Source organism: Sturnira hondurensis, unplaced genomic scaffold (assembly GCF_014824575.4).
Source record: "Sturnira hondurensis isolate 20B ecotype Veracruz unplaced genomic scaffold, ASM1482457v3 Scaffold0022824, whole genome shotgun sequence".
Classification (NCBI taxonomy): domain Eukaryota; kingdom Metazoa; phylum Chordata; class Mammalia; order Chiroptera; family Phyllostomidae; genus Sturnira; species Sturnira hondurensis.
Genome location: NW_028095455.1, coordinates 96564 through 115050, shown reverse-complemented (window position 1 = coordinate 115050; position 18487 = coordinate 96564). Strand labels below are relative to the sequence as shown.

General features: G+C 40.1%; 1 protein-coding gene across 5 annotated transcripts in view; it reads right to left on the bottom strand.

Moving 5' to 3' along the window:
- PDCD1LG2 (programmed cell death 1 ligand 2) overlaps window positions 1–18487 on the bottom strand; it is a 100602-nt gene that overhangs the window by 23437 nt on the left and 58678 nt on the right. For all 5 annotated transcript variants that reach the window (XM_037036335.1, XM_037036334.1, XM_037036333.1 and 2 more), the window contains exons 3-4: window positions 15880–16176; window positions 4641–4910 (exon numbers count right to left, since the gene is read on the bottom strand). In XM_037036335.1, the coding sequence (XP_036892230.1) occupies window positions 4641–4910; window positions 15880–16176 (567 nt within the window). The remainder of the gene's footprint in view (window positions 1–4640; window positions 4911–15879; window positions 16177–18487) is intronic.

Below are 18487 nucleotides of genomic sequence, written 5' to 3'. Positions count from 1 at the left end.
GGATCATTTAAAAATATATAAAATATTATAGATAGTATTAATATACAAACCCCAGTCATTGTGAATTACAGTAACTAGTCCTTTTCCTCCTTATTCCAGTGAATCGAGGTCCTGGCACTGAAGAAAAGATGAGTTTAGTAGAGAGGTGGGTGAGAAGAGTAATTTTGGAGCCTGGGGAAAAGCTTGTAAAGGAGAGCTCCAGATGTCTAAAGGTTAGAATGAGGGCCCCAGACTGACAAAGGACAGGGTTGGAGTGGGGTTCGCTGCAGGGAGATGGTAGGGGACCCAAGGTAAGCTGTACCTTTTCCAAAAGTCTGATTTTTGCCTCATGGAGTAACTTATACAGAATAAACATAACAGCCTGGTTCTAGAAACACCTGACAAAATGGCTCAGGAGGCAAGGCTCAATCCTGCCAACTGCCTTCCCCCTCCCCCAATATAGTGCTTTCTGAGAACCATAGACAGTTTTAGCTGAGAAGGGAGGAGGCATTATCTAATCTGAGCCCCTCATCTCAGAGTTGAGAAAGTAAAGCTTAAAGATGCCAAATACTCTATCTAAGGCCATCATTACTAAGTAAATGGCAAAGCCAGGATAGCAAACCCAGATCTCTCTGATCCAAAGCTCACGCCCAGCAGATATTTGTCTCTATCCAAGAGTGTGGTGAACACTAAGGAGAGGTCCCTACCTCAATATCTTTATGCAAACACCTGTTTTGTCCATGTTCTCTCAGAGTCCTTTCCACATACAAAAGCCTACTCATCCCTGAAGACTTTCTAATGTTGAACATCCAATAGGATATCAGTCTGCTTAGACTGTAAGTATTTGAAACGCAAAGACTTTATTTAAGTCACCTCCGACTCCCCTACAAAGCCAACCACCAACTATGTGAATGGTGTCAGTAAGCATTTATTGGACTAAATTGACCATTTAGTCCATCTAACTCAATCTTACTTCTCATTGGTAACCTTGTGGCAGACTGCTGCTTATTCCTTAAATCCACACTCCTTTTCTTCCCCAGTATTAGCTAGGTGTTAGCTGGACAATGTTTCTCAGACACTACATTCTAAGCCTCCTTGGTAGTTAGGTGTGGTCAGACATGTAAATTAACTTCAGGCCAAGAGAATGGGTCTTCTGAGTCTTGACCTTAAAACATCAAATGTGTTTCTTTTTCCTTTCTGAAGGCTGAAACAAGGCTGTGACCCAGCTTTAGCAATTCAATAGGGATAACACCTGTAAAATGTCAAAGCAAGATAGAAAGAACCTCAGTCACTGAGTGCCTGTATGGAATATAGCCACTCACCTGCTCTGAACCACGTTCTCTCTGAATATTAGAGAGAAATATACTTTTATCATGTTAGAGTCTCTATATGTTGAGGTCTTTTAGCCCATGTCCTAATACATATTCTTCTAAATTGTTTTCTAATATGTGCATGCTACTTAACAATAATATGGTGCTGTAATGGGAAAGCTACCTGTTTTATCCTTACCCACAGTCCTACCACTCACAAGGAAGCCATACCTCTTGCTAAAGGTGCCATATTCTTTTTTCTTGTTTCCATCCTTTCTGAGTGCTAAGGACTTTATAAGTGTATTTCATTTAATCTTCACCATAATCCTATAAGGTAGCTACCATCATTTACCCCATTTCACAAATGAGACAGGAGACAGTTCTAGGGTGGCTCAAGTCCTTAGAGCTAGTAGGTAGCAGAGAGGATTTGAAATAAAAGTTTATCTGACTTTAGAGTCCATGCATTTGACCACTGCCAGAGTCACCGCCAGGCCTCCTGGAAGGGCTTCCCTGGCAGCCCTGTAAGAATCTGTGCTCTAGTCCCACTGTATTTCCTATGAAAATACAACAGCTGACTGAGTAGAAGAAACTGTCTCAAAAGGAAAATCATCTCACTGCTCCTTAATTTCTGATTGAAAGTTAGGATGTTCAGTCACCATCTTAGAGTTCTGGGAGCACCCCCCCATGCCCAGAATGTCATTGCTGTATTTGTTTGATTCATTAACTTCTGAAGAAGCTTGTGGTGGGTCAGGGAAATCAGGAGTGAGCTGCTGAACTTATGAGAAACAACAGAAAAGGAACAGTCATAAGACAACAAAATGCTTTTGAGAACTAGAAGCCAGGAACCCATGTGTGGGAAGATGTGTGAATTTTTGTTATTTTGTTTATTTGTATCACAAGCTAGTGCATCTTTGCCTGTTCAGACCTGCCTGTCCACCTAGTCTGGCTGCAGGGGTAATGGGTCTGGGATGTCTAAGACTAAGTCTTCAACCCCTTAATGTGACCTTTATTGAGCACTTATTATGAGCAGAATACTCTGCTTTTGCTTTAGTCTGAGTATAAAGACACGTGTGAATAATTAAAATACCTGGAAAATAAAATTGCAATGAAAGAGAAAAGATAAGTATAGTCACAAACAAAGTGGTACAATTGGTCCTAGGAGGCGAGATGAGGGAACACTGCTTGTATCCAGGAGTTTCCTGAGCTGCCCTGGAGATTGGGTGGGCTTGAGATGGTGAATAATGATATTTTATGTGGCAGAAAGTGCCTGAGCAATGAAGTCATGGAGATGGGAGAGGGTCAAGCAAGTTCAGAGGGGACATGGTGAGGAAGGGGAGCTGACTACAGCAGAGGATCCATGTCAGGGGACAGTAGGGCTGGGAATGATGGGTAAATCTAGGCTGAGAATTTCTAATTGCACTAAGATTTCTCCATCTCCCTGCTGGTTGCATTCATGAGCAATATCCCACACTTTGAGCTGACTCTGCGGCCCCTCTCACAACTGTTGACTATTTAGTCAGCTATGTTGGCTTCCAGTCAGATAGGGATTATCTTAGTTCATTCTTAACTTCTCATAGCCTCATGGCTTCCAGAGAAATTATCAGTCTGCCCTTCCACTTCTCTATCATGAAAAAAACCTCTGATGTAATCAGTAATGCAAAGGGCAGAGTCTAGTCATTTCCAAGTTCATTCTTCCCAGGCCCATATTTCTTTGTGGAGATCCTCATATAAGTGTTCTTCTAGAAAACCACATTTCATCTAAAGTATTGGCCTACACTTAACCAGGCATTCCTTGCATATTTAAGCTCCTGTTGTCCACATCAACTTTGATAATGTAGCCTTGTATTTGCTTTTCCTTTTTTCCTCCTAAACATCTAATTTCTACTCCTTGGAATCACTAACTGAATTCTTGCATGCCAACAAGTCCTTTTCATAGGCTCTGTTTTGTCTAAGACAAAGAAAAATATAATGACAGCATAGTGAATGTTCTATAAAGTCAAATTATTCAATACTAGGGACTGTTCTTTATTCTGAGATGATAGTCTTTGTGTGGTAGAATAATGGCTCCCATCAAAGGCATCCGTGTTCTAATTCCTGAGACCTGTGACTATGTTACCCTATAGCGCAAAAGGACTTTGCAGATGTGATTACATTAAGTAACTTGAAATGGGTAAAGTATCCTGAATTATTGAGTTGAGGTTGGGGGCCAGCATCTACCGTAGTTACAAATGTCCCTACAAGGTAGAAAAGGGAGGCAAGAAGTCAAAGAAAGAGATGTGATGACAGAAGCAGAGGTCTGAGTAATGCATTTGCTGGCTTTGAAAGTGGAGGAGCAGCCCATGAGCCAAGGAGTACATGTGGCCACGAGAAGCTGGAAAAACCAAGAAGATGAATTCTCCCTTAGAGGTTCTGCTATCCTCTTGACACCTTTGATTTGAACTTGATGAAGCTCCTTTCAGACTTCTGACTCCCAGAAGTGTGCGTCAATAAATCTGTGCTATCGTAAGCCCACAAACTTTGTGGTAATTTTTTATAGGAGCAATAGGAAACTTATATACTTGGCGATAAAATGAAATGATTGTGATACTAGAAGTTAGTTGATCTTCTTGGGCAAATAAATGTTCCAACCTGGTACATAAAAAATGGTCAGATTTCCAAAACTTGAAACTTTGCTAGTGTAGGAAGTTCAAAAGTACAGGATTCAGCATAGCCAGTGAAAGCTCTGCAGGATTTTGTAAGAGGTTACTTTTCCTGTGAGACCACCAAACCATGCAACTGGCCAGCAAAGTGATATTCACCCTGCTGACTTAGGACACTGTGCCTGAGTCGAATGACGAGCTTTTGTGCTAGGTATTTTCTGTTTCCTCTTCTGATCCATTATGTACACTTCAACACTCTGCTCTGAGCTCTGCGAGGTTGATCTCTATGGACCATATCAGTGGACTCCCTTGTTCTCTAACTTCCAGCTGGGTTCAGCCAATGGTGGGGCACCAGCAGGACATCAGAGGGTGGGAGGAGAGTGAGGTTAGTGTATTCACTCATCAGCTCCCACCCTTTGGAGTTGCTGTGGGCAGCAACACCCTCCCACTAGAGGCCATGGTTCCTGTCAAGAGGTGCTCTCCCCACAGCCCCCTTCTCCAGGTTTTAGTCACCTTCCCAATAGTGGTAATGGCTCTCCCATTGTAGAAGCCCCAGGGTCTGTCACTATCCTCAATAGTTTCTCTAAATCCTGACCACAACTTCATAAATAGTCCTTTATTACGTTCTCCTCAAATTACTCATTCTGAGTGTGCCATCAGTTTCTCACCTGAACCCTGACCAACACAGTCAGGAAGGGCAGGCAGCTCTTACCTGGAGAGACAATGAAGGCTGATGTAAGCTCCTTCACATTTGCATTCCAGAACTCACAGGAGAAGTTTCTGCCAGGGAGTGGCTTTACGCGCAGAACACTAGTCACCTGGTAGAGGCCATCAGAAGTCTCCATGTGGCTTGTGTTGGCAGAAACATTGATATTTGGCCAGGATACTTCTGCCAGGGGATAACCTTTAGCCTCGCAGGTGAGCTCTACCTCATCTGTCCTTGGGACCTGAACCACTCGAGTGTGTATTTTCTTATAGGAAGCTGGACAATAGAAGAAAAAAATTAATGTCTTTCTTTTCTGATTCCTGCAGAGCTCTGTCCCCAATGTCACGTGAATAAAATGATCATTAACAATATTACATAATAATGGTTTAAATTTTTAAAAAACATTTCTTTCATCTCAGATGTTATGCTATTCTACACACATCGAATTATTTAATTTGTACAACAAAAGTGGCATTGTTGATATTCCAAATTTTTGTGGGAGGTAATTGAAGAGTCAGGGGTGGAAGCTGGTGGAGTCGATGTTTGTGCAATACAAGTTCGGTTTCTAATCTCAGCAGTACTTTATTCCACCACAGTTTGTGCACTCCTACATTACTGCACATTATCTGACAACTGAAAACTAGAGAAAAAGGGTGCATAGATACAATTACTAGCTAACCCCATATCTCACTTTAGATTTTTTTCCTTATATCTTCAGGAGAAATTTTTCTTTCCACTTCCTCCTTGCTTCTGTTCTCTTTGAGATTAGGAGGAGGAAAAGACCTAGATTATATGTATAAATAGTCAGAAATTGGGTATATTTATTTATTTCTCTCCAACACACATACACACACACACAGTTCTGTGCAGTGTATGCTGAGTGAGTTAAACCAATATGGCTGCCTGCCCTCTAGAAAACAGATCTAAAATAGACACAGGTGATGAGAGCAAGGACACAGAGAGAAATTGTCCAATTATCTTAGATGGTAGCTAAAAATAAGTATGTATTAACATGTGCAGATACCAGGAAGTGTGGAAAATAACCTGTTGATTTTTGGAGAAGGGAAGAGGGAATGATCAGTAGCTTTTATTAAGCAGAAAATACTTCCTAAAGAAACAGAATTTCAATACAATCTTTGAAGTCAAGATCGATAGACAGATGGCACATGTGTGATAAAACTTATTTTTCCTTAAATTGTTGGGAGAAGTATAAATGGGCACAATCTTTGAGAAGCAAATTTGCATGAAAATAGTCATAACGGCTATACGGACAAAAATAGAACATGTATGACTTACTGTTTTCTAGGTACTGAGTGTCATGCCCTGTGCTTTTACATTCTGCAGGAAGCATGTTCATGCTCCTCTCCAGTTCCTGCTCATTGAGCACCTTCCCTGTGCATCCCTAAATTATGAGTAGCTAATTTGACTAGTTATAGCCAAAGACACTCACTGTGTTATGCATGGGTCACTGGAGAGCAGGGTGACCACACCTTCAAATGCTGTTATAAACCTGTGGCCCTCTGTTGGAGTTTTTGTCTCCATATGACAAAGCACACACAGCTGGCCCTGCTGGCCTGCCTCCCTCAAAAAGCTCTGATGTCTTCCCAGCTCACAGTATTCCAGCTCCAGCTGGGGATTGGTAGGTGGGGCAGATCTTATCCATGAGGCTGAATGGATGAGTGACCTCAAGGTCTGATCTGCAAACCTGAAATCCTAGGTTAAAGATGAAGGAACAAGAAAGAGGCCCCTGTTCCAAGTCATGTTCTCCAGTGTAATCACCAGAGAAGCCCCAAAATTGGGAGCAAGGAAAGGGAAAAATCATATGTTCATCCAGCTATTAATGTAAAAATTGGAGCTCATTTCCCATTTGGTATTGATTCTTATGTATATATAGCTCACTTAATCTAGATCTTAGAGAGGAGCAGAGGTGACTGGCTCTAAAACCTGACTCCCTCCCCTTAACATACATTATGCTATTTAAACTACACAAGGACCCTATGAGAGGTAAAATTCATTCCCATTTTGTAAATAAGAAGACAGTTGGACTGGGGTAGTTGGGGAGAGAGGGACTTGAACTCATCCTTTCTGAATTCTGCATTGGATTCTCAATGTAACTGCAAAAGTCTGGGGATGGGACAATATAGAAGGGCATGTTTTCCTGGGGGACTTAGGAGTACCCAGAGCTAGTACATGAGGAGAATCAGGCTCTGAACCAGCCTACTGAAGAGCTTGAGCTGGCTAGACTCGCCAGTCTTCTTGAAGCCAAATTTTGGTCTGTCTCTAGCAATCAAACAGTGTCTCAGTCATGCATTCTGAATACTCATTTTATTTATCTATACTTTCCCTGCTTGGTACAATAATCATTTTATTCTATTATATTGTAGGTTATTTCTGAAGCTGTGGGTCTTAGAGGGAGATGGAGGAGAATAAATAGATTCATAGGAGTTGTGTTATGTGGGTGAAGCTCTGGTCTGCTCCCACAGGGTAGGTTGGGATAAGAAGTTGATCTTCATGGCCAAGTTGAAAGGTGATTTCAGCAATAAGAGGGGTCAGGAATCAGGACTGGACTTAGGACTTAGTCCTAAGGCTTGGACTTAGAGATATATAAATGAGCAAGCCGATGGGAGAGGTGTTCAACTAAAAAAATCAGCAAGTTTTGGGGTAGGGACAGGAGACTACATCTATATTTATACAACCTAAAGCCACCTCTACAGCTTCTTTTCTATTTGGGAAGTGGCTAAAATGGAATCATTATCAGCAACACACAATGGGGAAGCTGGATTGAGGGTATTATTCTTAGAAAAAGATGACTAAATTTTAGAATTTCAGAGGTGGGAGTGGTTTGGAAATTCAACTAGCCCAACTTCCTGCTTAATGAAAAATATCTTCTTTAACAACTTTGCTAGATACTTTGATGATTGTTTCACGTGCATTTGGAAATAATGTATATTCTGTAGTTGTTGGGTATAAGTTTTATGTATGTCAATTAGGTCAAGACAGCTGTGTTGTTCAACTCTCGTATTTTCTTTTTTGTTTGTTTAATCAATTATAATAGAAATGAGTTCAAGTCTCCAAATATGATTTTGGCTTTGTTTTTTCTCCTATTAAGCCTGTCAACTTTTGTTTTACATATTTTGAAGCTGTGTTGTTAGATGTACATACATTTAGGATTATTATGTCTTCCTGTTGAATTGTCTTTTTTAGCATTATAAAATATCCCTTTTTATCTTTAATAATATTTCTCTTCTAATGTTAGTAACTTTCTAGATAACTAACTTTTCATTAGTACCTCTATGAATGGAAGCTCCTAGTTCCAGAAGTAGTCTTTGCCACTATTAGACAATAAAAAATTAAACTTTCATTGGAAAAGTCATCCTCATGCCAAGCCAAACTTTGCCTCATGGTAGCTTCAGCCATGGGCTCTTGTCTGGTTTAGTAAAACAACATGTGATATAGTTGCTGAGAACATTGGCTTCATAGTCTGGAAGGTGTGGGCTGGTTACATGACCTTCAGGGTTTTCATTTATAATATAGTTACAATACTACTTATCCTTTAATAGGAGTGTTAGAAAGACTAAATGAGTTATGTGCCTAACACGTAGTAAATACTCAATATTAATTGAGTTAGTAATTATTATTACCTCATTCATATGAGAAGACAACCCTTCAGGTATTTGAGGATAATTGGTGAGACTCCATATAGTCTTTTCACCTTTAGATAAAACATGTGACTTTCTTTCCTTTTTTGAAATAATATCTTTATTTTTCATTGAGATATAATGGACCCATAATATTATATTAGTTTCAGGTGTACAACAAAATCATTCGATATTTATATATATTGTGAAATGATCACCATAACAAGTCTAGTTAATATCCATCACCACACAGCTACAATTTTTTTCTTGTGATGAGATTATGATGATTTACCCTCTTAGCAACTATCCAATACACTATTAACTATAGTCATCATGCTTTACATTACATCCCAATAACTTATTTTATAACTGGCAGTTTGTATCTTTTGACACTCTCTTTACCCATTTCTCCCCTCCAGCAACCATCAATTTGTTCCCTGTACATATGAAGTAGGGGATGGTGGTTGGTTGGCTGGCTAATTAGCTAGTTTTGAGAGTCCACATATAAATGAGATGATGTGGTTTTTGTCTTTCTATATCTGACTTGATAGTTAACTCAGATATTAAGGGGGGGTAGTCATAAAACTGTTGATTTTGTATTATCAGGGGAAATCACCAAATGGAAGAAAAGCCAATAAGAAATATATGATTGTTTAGGCAGCTTTGATTGAGGTGAAGTAAAACAAAGTGGCAAGAAGTACTGGACATTCTGAAAACTTCTGCATATGGCCTCTCCTTTGGGAAGATGTCATATTTAAAGGTTTACTTGCAATTCTTTGAAGTAACTAGCTGTTTAGTCATTAAACAAAGGGCCCGTAGACACATAAAAATGTGTTAACATCACTAGCCATTAGAAAGATGCAAATTAAAACCACGAGATACCACTTCATACCAGTCAGAATGGCCATCATTAATAAATCAATAAACAAGTGCTGGTGAGGTTGTGGAGGAAAGGGAACCCTAGTGCACTGTTGGTGGGGATGCAGATGGCTGGAATTTCCTCAGAAAACTAAATATGGGACTGCCTTTTGATCCAGCTATCCCACTGTTGAAACTATGTCCTAAGAATCCTGAATCACCATTCAGAACAACCTATGTACCCCAATGTTCATAGCAGCACAAGTGACAATAGCCAAGTGCCAGAAACAGCCTAAGTACCCATCAGTAAATGAGTGGATCAAAAAACTGTGGTACTGCCCTGGCTGGTGTAGCTCAGTGGATTGAGCGCGAGCCTGTGAACCAGACGCTCAAGGTTCGATTCCCAGTCAGGGCACATGCCTGGGTTGCAGGCAAGTTCCCCCGCAGGGGCCAGTTCCCAGCAGGGGATGCACGAGAAGCAACCATACATTGATGTTTCTCTTCCTCTCTCCCTCCCTTCCCCTCTAAAGATAAATAAATAAAATATTTAAAAAAAAACTGTGGTACATTTACACAATGAAATCCTATGCATAAGAAAGAAAGAAGGAACTCCTGCTCTTCACAACAGCATGGATTGAACTGGAGAGTATTTTGCTAAGTAAAATAAGCCAGGTGGTGGAAGACAAATACCATATGACCTCACCTATAAGTGGAACCTAATCAAAAAACAAACAAATGAGAAAAATATAGGCAAAAGACAAAATTATTGTGAACTCTTTCCCATTGTAGGTTATTAACCAGAACTATTTTTAATTATATTTTGACTATGCTATTCCAGTTGTCCCAATTTTTCCCCATTTGCGCCCTTCCAACCAGCACTCCCTACTCCCTCAGGCAATTCCCACAAAATTGTTCATGTCCATGGGTCATTGGTACAAGTTCTCTGGCTACTCCATTTTCTGTACTGTACTTTATATCTCCATGCCTATTCTGTAACTACTTATTTGTACTTCTTAATCCCCTCACCTTTTCACCCATTCCCCCACATTTTTTTCCTTTTTGGCAACCATCAAAATGCTCTCTGTATCCATGATTCTGTCTGTTGTTGTTTGCTTAGTTGTTTTTTAGATTCAATTGTTGATAGATTTGGGGGGGGGGTTGCCATTTTATCTTTCATAGTTATGATCTTCATATTTTTCTTTAATAAGTCCCTTTAACATTTCATATAATAATGGTTTGGTGATGATGAACTCCTTCAGTTATTTCTTATTAGGGAAATTCTTTATCTGCCCTTCAATTTTAAGTGATAACTTTGCTGGATACAGCAATCTTGGTTGTAGGTCCCTGCTTTTCATAACTTTGAATATTTCTTGCCAATCCCCTCTAGCCGGCAAAGTTTCTTTTGAAAAGTCAGCTGACAGTGTTATGGGAACTTCCCTGAATATAAGTAACTGCTTTTCTCTTGCTGCTTTTGAGATTCTCTCTTTATCTTAAGCCTTTGGCATTTTGATTATGATGTGTGTTGGAGTGGGCCTCTTTGCATCCATCTTGTATGGAACACTTTGTGCTTCCTGGACTTGCATGTCTATTTCCTTCATCAACTTAGGGAAGTTTTTTCATTATTTTTTTAAAATAGATTTCCAATTTCTTGCTCTTTCTCTTCTCTCTCTGGCACCCCTATGATGTAAATGTTGAGATACTTAAAGTTGTCCCAGAGGCTGCTTACACTTATCCTGATTTGTAAAAAGTTTTCTTCTTGTTCTGATTGGTTGATTTTTTTTGTTCCTTATGTTCCATATTATTGATTTGATTTTTGGCTTTACTCTACTATTGGCTCCACTCTACTATTGTTTCCTTGTAAACTATTTTTTATTTCAATTAGTGTATCCTTCATTTCTCACTGGAACTTTTTTATGCTGCTGAGGTCCTCACTTGGTTCCTTGAGCATCCTTATGACCAGTGTTTTGAACTCTACATCTGATTGCTTTTCTCTATTTCACTTAGTTCCTTTTCTGGAGTGTTGATCTGTTCTTTCATCTGGGCCTTGTTTCTTTGTCTTCTCATTTTGACAGCCTCCCTGCATTTGTTTCTATGTATTAGGTAGAGCTGCTTTGACTCTGTATCTTGGTAGTGTGACCTAATGTAGTAGGTGTCCTGTAGGGTACAGTGGCACAGTGTCCCCTATCACCCAAACTGGATACTTGAGATGTGCCCTTCATTCAGGCTGAGTATACCCTCCTCTTGAGTTAAGCCTTGATTGCTGTTGGCAGGTCAATGGGAGGGATTGAACCAGGCCAGTCAGCTGTGAGGACTGTCTCTGTCCACTGACCGCCAACCTCCACACTCTGTGATAAGCTGTGCAGGATTAGGGTGGTGGTACTCCAACATGGTCTATAGCTGTCCCGTGAGTGCACGGGCTCTTGATTTCCCAGGTGGTGAAGGCCAAGTTCAGCCCCTACCTGTGTTCTGCCTGAGGCCATCCTGCATGAGCTATAAAGCAATCAGGTGGCTGCTACTTGTGCTGGGTTTGGAGATTCTCAGGCAAAGCCATGCTGTGAATCTAGGCTGGTTATTGCTAGGGCCAAGCCTGGGGCTACTTAGCGGGAGATATAGGGGCTAGGGCCTCACCGAGGCTGGCTGTTGCTTGTTTGACAGAATTTAGGAAGTTGTGAAGCATGAGCCAAGGCCAGGCATTCACATAGAAAAGTCACTGTTAACAGCTTGGTTGGGCCCATTAAGTTGGGTGGAATGGAATATCAGGGGATTTCCAGGGTAGTGAAAACTGTTTTAGCCACGTTGATGGAGTCTCAGTTATTGCACCCATCTGCCAGCTCTGTGGCTCTGTTGGGGGAGGGTTCAGAAAAGAAACAATGGCCTCTGCCTGTCTTTCTGTCTAGGAGAAAGCTGTCCCCCAGCCCTTGCGTTGATGCCGGGCATTTCAGTTCCTCCCTGTATGCCACTAGTGCCTTTTAATTTGCTATACCTGTACTGGAGCTCGAGGGAGTGAGTCTGAGTAAGTCTGTGTATCTCTTCTTTAAGAGATACTGCTTGGGACTCCAGAAGCTTCTTTTACCAATTCAGTCCCAGCTGGTTTTTTGTAGCCTGAAGTTATAGGGACTTATCTCCCTGGCACTGGAACCCTGGGCTGGAAAGCCTGGTATAGGGCTGGCACTCCGCACTTCCAAAATACCCTCCTAGATTTTTATCCACCACACATGGATGTGGGTCCAGCCCATTCCATGTCTGCACCCCTCCTACCAGTCTGTATGAATGAGGTTTCTTTAATTCCATACTTGTCAGACTTCCATTCAACTCTATTTCTAATGGTTCTGAGTGATGGTTGTTCTATAGTTTAGTTGTAATTTTGATGTGGTTGAGTTAGGTGGTGAGCCATGTCTACCTATGCTGCCATCTTTACTGGAGGTCAAATCATGTCTACTTTCATTCATTTTCACAGGACATTATCGCTAAACCCAGTTCTAGTTACCAGTCTTCTTATTCACTTTATTCTTCCCAATGTAACATGAGCTATATTCCAGATATTATCCAAGCACCCAAAACAGGGTTTTAACACAGCCTAAGGTCATAAGATCAATTTTGTTAAGTGAAAGAACTACTGCCCATCTGGGCTGGCTTGAAGAGACCCCTTGGCAATTGGAGAGCATCTCCAGGTGACTTAAGACCACCAATCACCCTTTGTTGGCCCTGTGTCAACAAATACTAGTTTTTAGTCTATTATAGTTACAGTTAATTATACATTATTCAGCCCACATTTTGCTACTTTATGAACAAGTTGTGTGCTGTGTGGGTCCTGGTCATGTTTGTGCTCAGATCCATCCCTCGGCTTTACTTTGCTTGTTATTACAGGAAGTCTGGCTTGCCAGCTGTGTATTCCAGATTCTTGACAGCCAACAGGAACGTGGTGGGAAGAATGCAGGATGAGAAAGAGGGTAAAGTTAGGGTATTTCTCCCATATGCTGTGTGCTACCATGGGCTCTCCAGTTACAACTATCTTTCATCCCTAGCTCCAGCTACCACCAGACAGGCCCACTGGGATTCCAGTATCCATCATGTCACTCTGCCCTGGGCTCAGTTAATACTGCCTTCCTATTTTCCCTCCAACCCAGGGTGGTGTCGGCTTCCTGATATTGCAAATTGCTGATTTGCCTCCCTGTTCCCAGGTTGGCTTCTTCGTTTATTCCATTAAAATAATTACTATTACTTGATTAACATTCCACTAGTTTAAATGGTTTCCATTTTTTCTGATTATACAGTTCATAAATTACTGGCAACACTAGCAGTTCTGAAAGAAAGATTAAGCTGTACATAATATTATCTACTTTATCATCATAAGGACAGTGGCTAAGGTTTTTTAAAAATGTAGTTCTACGTGCCTTGGCCTTAGAGAAGCCAGGCAGGTTACTATCAATTTGTCTGTTAAAGAGCCTGGAGAGGAACATCAGGTTATAAACAGGTTATAATTCCCAGGAGTTCCCCACCCCCCATTTTTGAAATTCATCGTTTTCTTTCCTTATTACCTTCTATTTCCCCAATGGAGAAAAGATACCAAGAGCAAAGTTCCATCAGCAAATGTTTCGTCTGGGCCTACAGGCTGAATTCAGTTATTTTTTCATTACCAGCATCCTTCCCTCGGGCTGTTTCCCCCTATACCCTTTGCCTTCCCTTCTTAGGGTGAAAACAATTTCTCTTGAAAGGAACAATGGAAGCCATGCTGCCTCCTTCCTCCACTTGCTAAAGCTGCACTCTCTGGCCCTTGGGCCTTTCTGTTGGTGTGAAGAATTACTGTAAGTCTCAGCTCATTCCATCCTCACCCTCATGCTTTACCCAGGCCTCTAGGTTGATTTGATCCTTCCATTCCTATTACTTGCTCTGTGTCTGTTGGGAATTCTTTACAGGCCAGTTCTCAACCTGTGGGCTTGATTCCTGGGCTCTCGAGTCCCTCAGGGCCACTGTGCTCTTTTCCTCAGCCATTTCCCTGCCCTTCCTTAGACCGATTACTCCTAGTTTTGCACTTGCAACCTGGCTTTTCAAAAGCTGCAGTTTTCCCCTACTCACTCTCTGGACTCTCTAGCCATTGTAACTCATATTTTTCCCCTATGCTTTTGAAATCAGTTAATCAGTTCTCTTTTCATTATATGCAATATGAACAGTTGCCCAGACATTAAAGAAGGTGCTAAAAACCCTACCTTCAAGGTTTATGCTAGAGTGCAGGCATTTTAAGAAAAAAGTTCATTTTTCCTCTAGTGCTACTTCATTTAAGCAAACCCTAACTAGGGCCCGGGATCTCTCCTGCTTTGTTCAGAGATCCCTGATCAGAGTAAAATACTTCTTTGATCTTCAACCTTTATTTTTTTGCTTTTACTGCTCCTAAAAGAATTGTGATGCAGTATGTACCCTGTCTTATGTTAATTTGATTCTTAAAGTTTTTCATGCTTCTAGGTTGGAAAATATATGACATTTATCAATTTAGAAACACATATTTTTAGTAAAACAATTATTTCACTCTTACATATGCATCCAATGTCATCTAGATTTCAAAGAAGGTGTCTTTTATACACACCACCATCCATTAAAAAATACATACAAAAATTCTTCCCTAATGGTAAGAACTTTACTGTTTCTTTTTATTATTTTAATAAAAAGATATCTTTATATTATTATTTTATTATTACTATTTTTATTATTTTTTGAACCCCAGATCCCATTCCACTTTTTCTATACGATTTGATCTTAATGCAAAATGTTTAAAAGTTCTTTTATTGATTAACCCATGTTTCTTTGCAGCAACAAAATATGTATGGCTATTGAAATTAATTTTTTTTTCTTGTGACCTTAAGGCTTTAAGTGTTCAAAGCTTTCTTCTGTGTTGAAATCTAATTTCCATTATTATTGGTACATGTAAAATCAAAACATAAAGTATGAATACTGATAATTATTAAACATTAAAAAAATTACTTGAAATGTATCTCTTAATGAGATGGATGGGGCTTTTTTTCTATTTGTTCGTGAATCTGAGAGTGTATATGACTTATTGAAATGAGACAGATTCAGCATCAATTCTATTTCTATTTTTCATTTTTTGTAGCAATAAGGGCTAAGGGATCTTATACATAAGAATAAGCTGATGGGGGGAAAGTAATGTATCTCATTCTTTGAAAGCCTTATGATTTATATGGCAAAATTATTTCATCTTTTATTATCAGCTGCTCACTCTATTAGGGCCTCCTTCAGTGAGAAAAATATTTTACACCATAAGCCAACATACATACACCCCCTGAAACAAGAGTTTCACAAGACAACACTCAGCCCTACTATGTGATACCCTCTGGATATATTCTATTCTACTTATTTTAAGTAGAATAACTCTGGTTTAAATAACTACCATGGTTTAAATAACTCTGGACTGGAGGAGTAAGTTGTTCTTAGAGAGCAACTTAATAATCAAGTTAGTGTTGGTCCTTGCAAAAACTATGAATTAAGCACAGCCAATCTTTGGCACCCTCTCACGTTTCAAGGTCTCATTTCCTGGCTTCCTTTAGCCCCATTTATTTCTGTAACTCCTGCCCCCATTTGCCCTTACCTCAGCTGCTTTATACTCATTTGTCGAAAATTACTTTAGAATTTACTTTTCTTTTCTTCGAGATAGCTCTATCTCCTTATAACCATCCTTCCAGCTTTTGCTTGAGCTCACTGTAGGTCTACGGATCCCAGTCCCTGAAACTACTCACCTTTGACTTTTAGAGTCAGGTACTTGTAGTCCCAGGTGGTCCCGAAGCCGATCACACAGCGGTACTTCCCCGCGTCGCTCATTTGCACTTGGGAGAAGTGGAATAAGGCCTTCCCCTTCAGCTCCTCCTTCAGCAAAGTGGTACTGGGCAAGGATGTGTTGTTTTCCACCTTTTGTAAAGTGGCTGTTACATGTTCAACTTCCAGATAATTTTCAGAGTAAAAGTCACACTCCAAGGTCACATTGCTGCCGTGTTCTACTATGTACAGATCCTTAGGGACTGTCACTGTGAATAAAGCTGAACAGAAAACAAGATGTTCTCCCATTGTCTGCCTTCACATTTCAGTTCTGTACAGAGTAGGAGCTGAGGAGACTCAGTCCACCCCTGTTTTCTAGAAAATACCTGTCATTATCTGGGCGTCGCTTGGGCTTTCTTCTCTCCTCTCCTCATCCAATCTGGGCAAGAGTGGACATCTTGATCCACTGCTCTGAAATAGTTCTCTTCCCTCAACACACCCCACCCGTACAGCTGACTGTCTTTTTACCACCTATCACCCAGGCTCAACTGTTTTCATGTGGATCAGATTACATCTTTCTCTGCAAAATATCACCTACCTTGCACCAGTGATTATAATAATAACAACTATCACATGTTGAGTTCTTACTATGTGTTAGGCCTCTGCTAACACATGACCTCAGTCTTCCCAGTAAATCAGTGAAGTAGAACCATCCTCTTTTTTAGAAAAGGAAACAGACACAGAAAAGTTAAGCAACTTGCCTAAGATTGCACAGCCAGGATCAGACCCAGGCATTGCTAAATCCCAATTGCTCTTAACCACTACGTCATACAAGTCTATCATAGAAGCTTATTTTCTATCAACAATGGGAAAGGAAAAATACAACTAATATTAAGTATGCACCTACTACATGCCAGGTACATACTACTAGAAGCATGAAAAATGATTTTAGATGGAGCAGAATGACAGCCTAAAAGGAGTTGGATTATTCAGAAATTCAGGAAATTCCAGGAGGAATTTATTTCTTCTTCAGTTTTATTTCAACCTTCGAAATTATACATAATTTACAACCAGACTCTCCAACTTCTAACAAGAATATTTTTCTTTTTGATAAAACAGGCTGCTCCCAGGCAGGTAATAGATCTGGGTAGACTTGAATGACACCACTTTACCTTCACTGCATTTACATTTGCTCTTATCCTCTATGTACCAGTGCCAGTGACGCTGGTTTTCAGTTTACCACGGGGCATGTCATTTTGTTCAAAAAATAAAAGCTGCGTTGATTTAAAGAATTTTACAAAAACAATAACATAAAGTGTAGTCAAACATGGCAAACTAATGAAGGTAGTGCATGCACAAATAAAGTGTGAGAAACTGTACAAAATTATTCTATTTCCATCATTAATGAATGGATATTCATTAGGACTGAGGTATAGCAAGATATTGGGGAGGCTTCTAAGCATATGCTATTCAAGGAGTTGTTTCCATGTAAAATGTGGTATGAAGAGCATTGGATTTAGTGACAGATGAACCGGGGTTCACATTCTGACTGCACTGGGATCTTGAGCCCTTTGATCTTGATCCTGTTATTTAACCTTTATGTCTCTCTACCTATAAAGGCACAAGATTAATACCTACCTCCCAATATTGGAAAAACTAAGAGAAATGGTACATGTGAAGTACCTTATTTTGATAGGTAGTAGGTGGTCAGCAAACACTGGTTCCTTTCTCTTGTACCCTGTTTTAATTCTTGGGACAGTGGTAATCTACATATGGAATACTTGGCCAATCTTTATTAACTATAGTATTTTTTTTAACCAGGAAAGCTCATTCCCTGACCATCCTAGGCAACAGATTTCGTGGTATAAGCAATTTCTGGGTTTCTCTAAGGTGCTTAAATGATTCGCATTGCAATTCTCTTCTTACTCATGGTTTTCCTTCTGCTATCTTACAAGTCTTTGAAGGCAGTGACCAGATTGAGTCTGTTTTGATACCTCCCGTGGCTAGCACATACTAAGTTCCAGTTAAGGTTTTGGCAAATAAAGGACAGAAAGAGGGAGATGGAGAAAGAAAAGATGAGCATAATCATACGACTTCTGTTTTTTTCTCATCAGAAGATGACTTGCCCAATGTCACACAAACTGGTATTCTTAATTACTGCACAGCATACTTGATTGTAAGTGCTATCCACAAACTTGAGATTTATCAAAAACAACTGACAAATTTACATCTTGCCTCCAACCCCTGTTATAACCATTATTGGAACATTAATGTGCCTTTGTAACAGAGATCTCTGGTACAGAAAGGAGTTACATCTGCCCAGCCTTTTTTTGTGCAGGATAGGGGTGAGGCAGGGTGCTTTTATAACATGAGTGCTTTTGTGTAAAACAATGCCAATCACACCTGCATATGCTTCGCCAGGTCAAGAATACTCTGAGATGATATATGTGAAAAGAGATGTTGTGCTTCCAAATTTCCTGGATGACTCCATTTTCTGGAATCCACTGAGCACTTGTTATAATTCTCACCCCAAGTCTCCCAAATCAGAACCTCTTAAAGGTATATCCCTCTACAATGAGAATCATCTTCAAA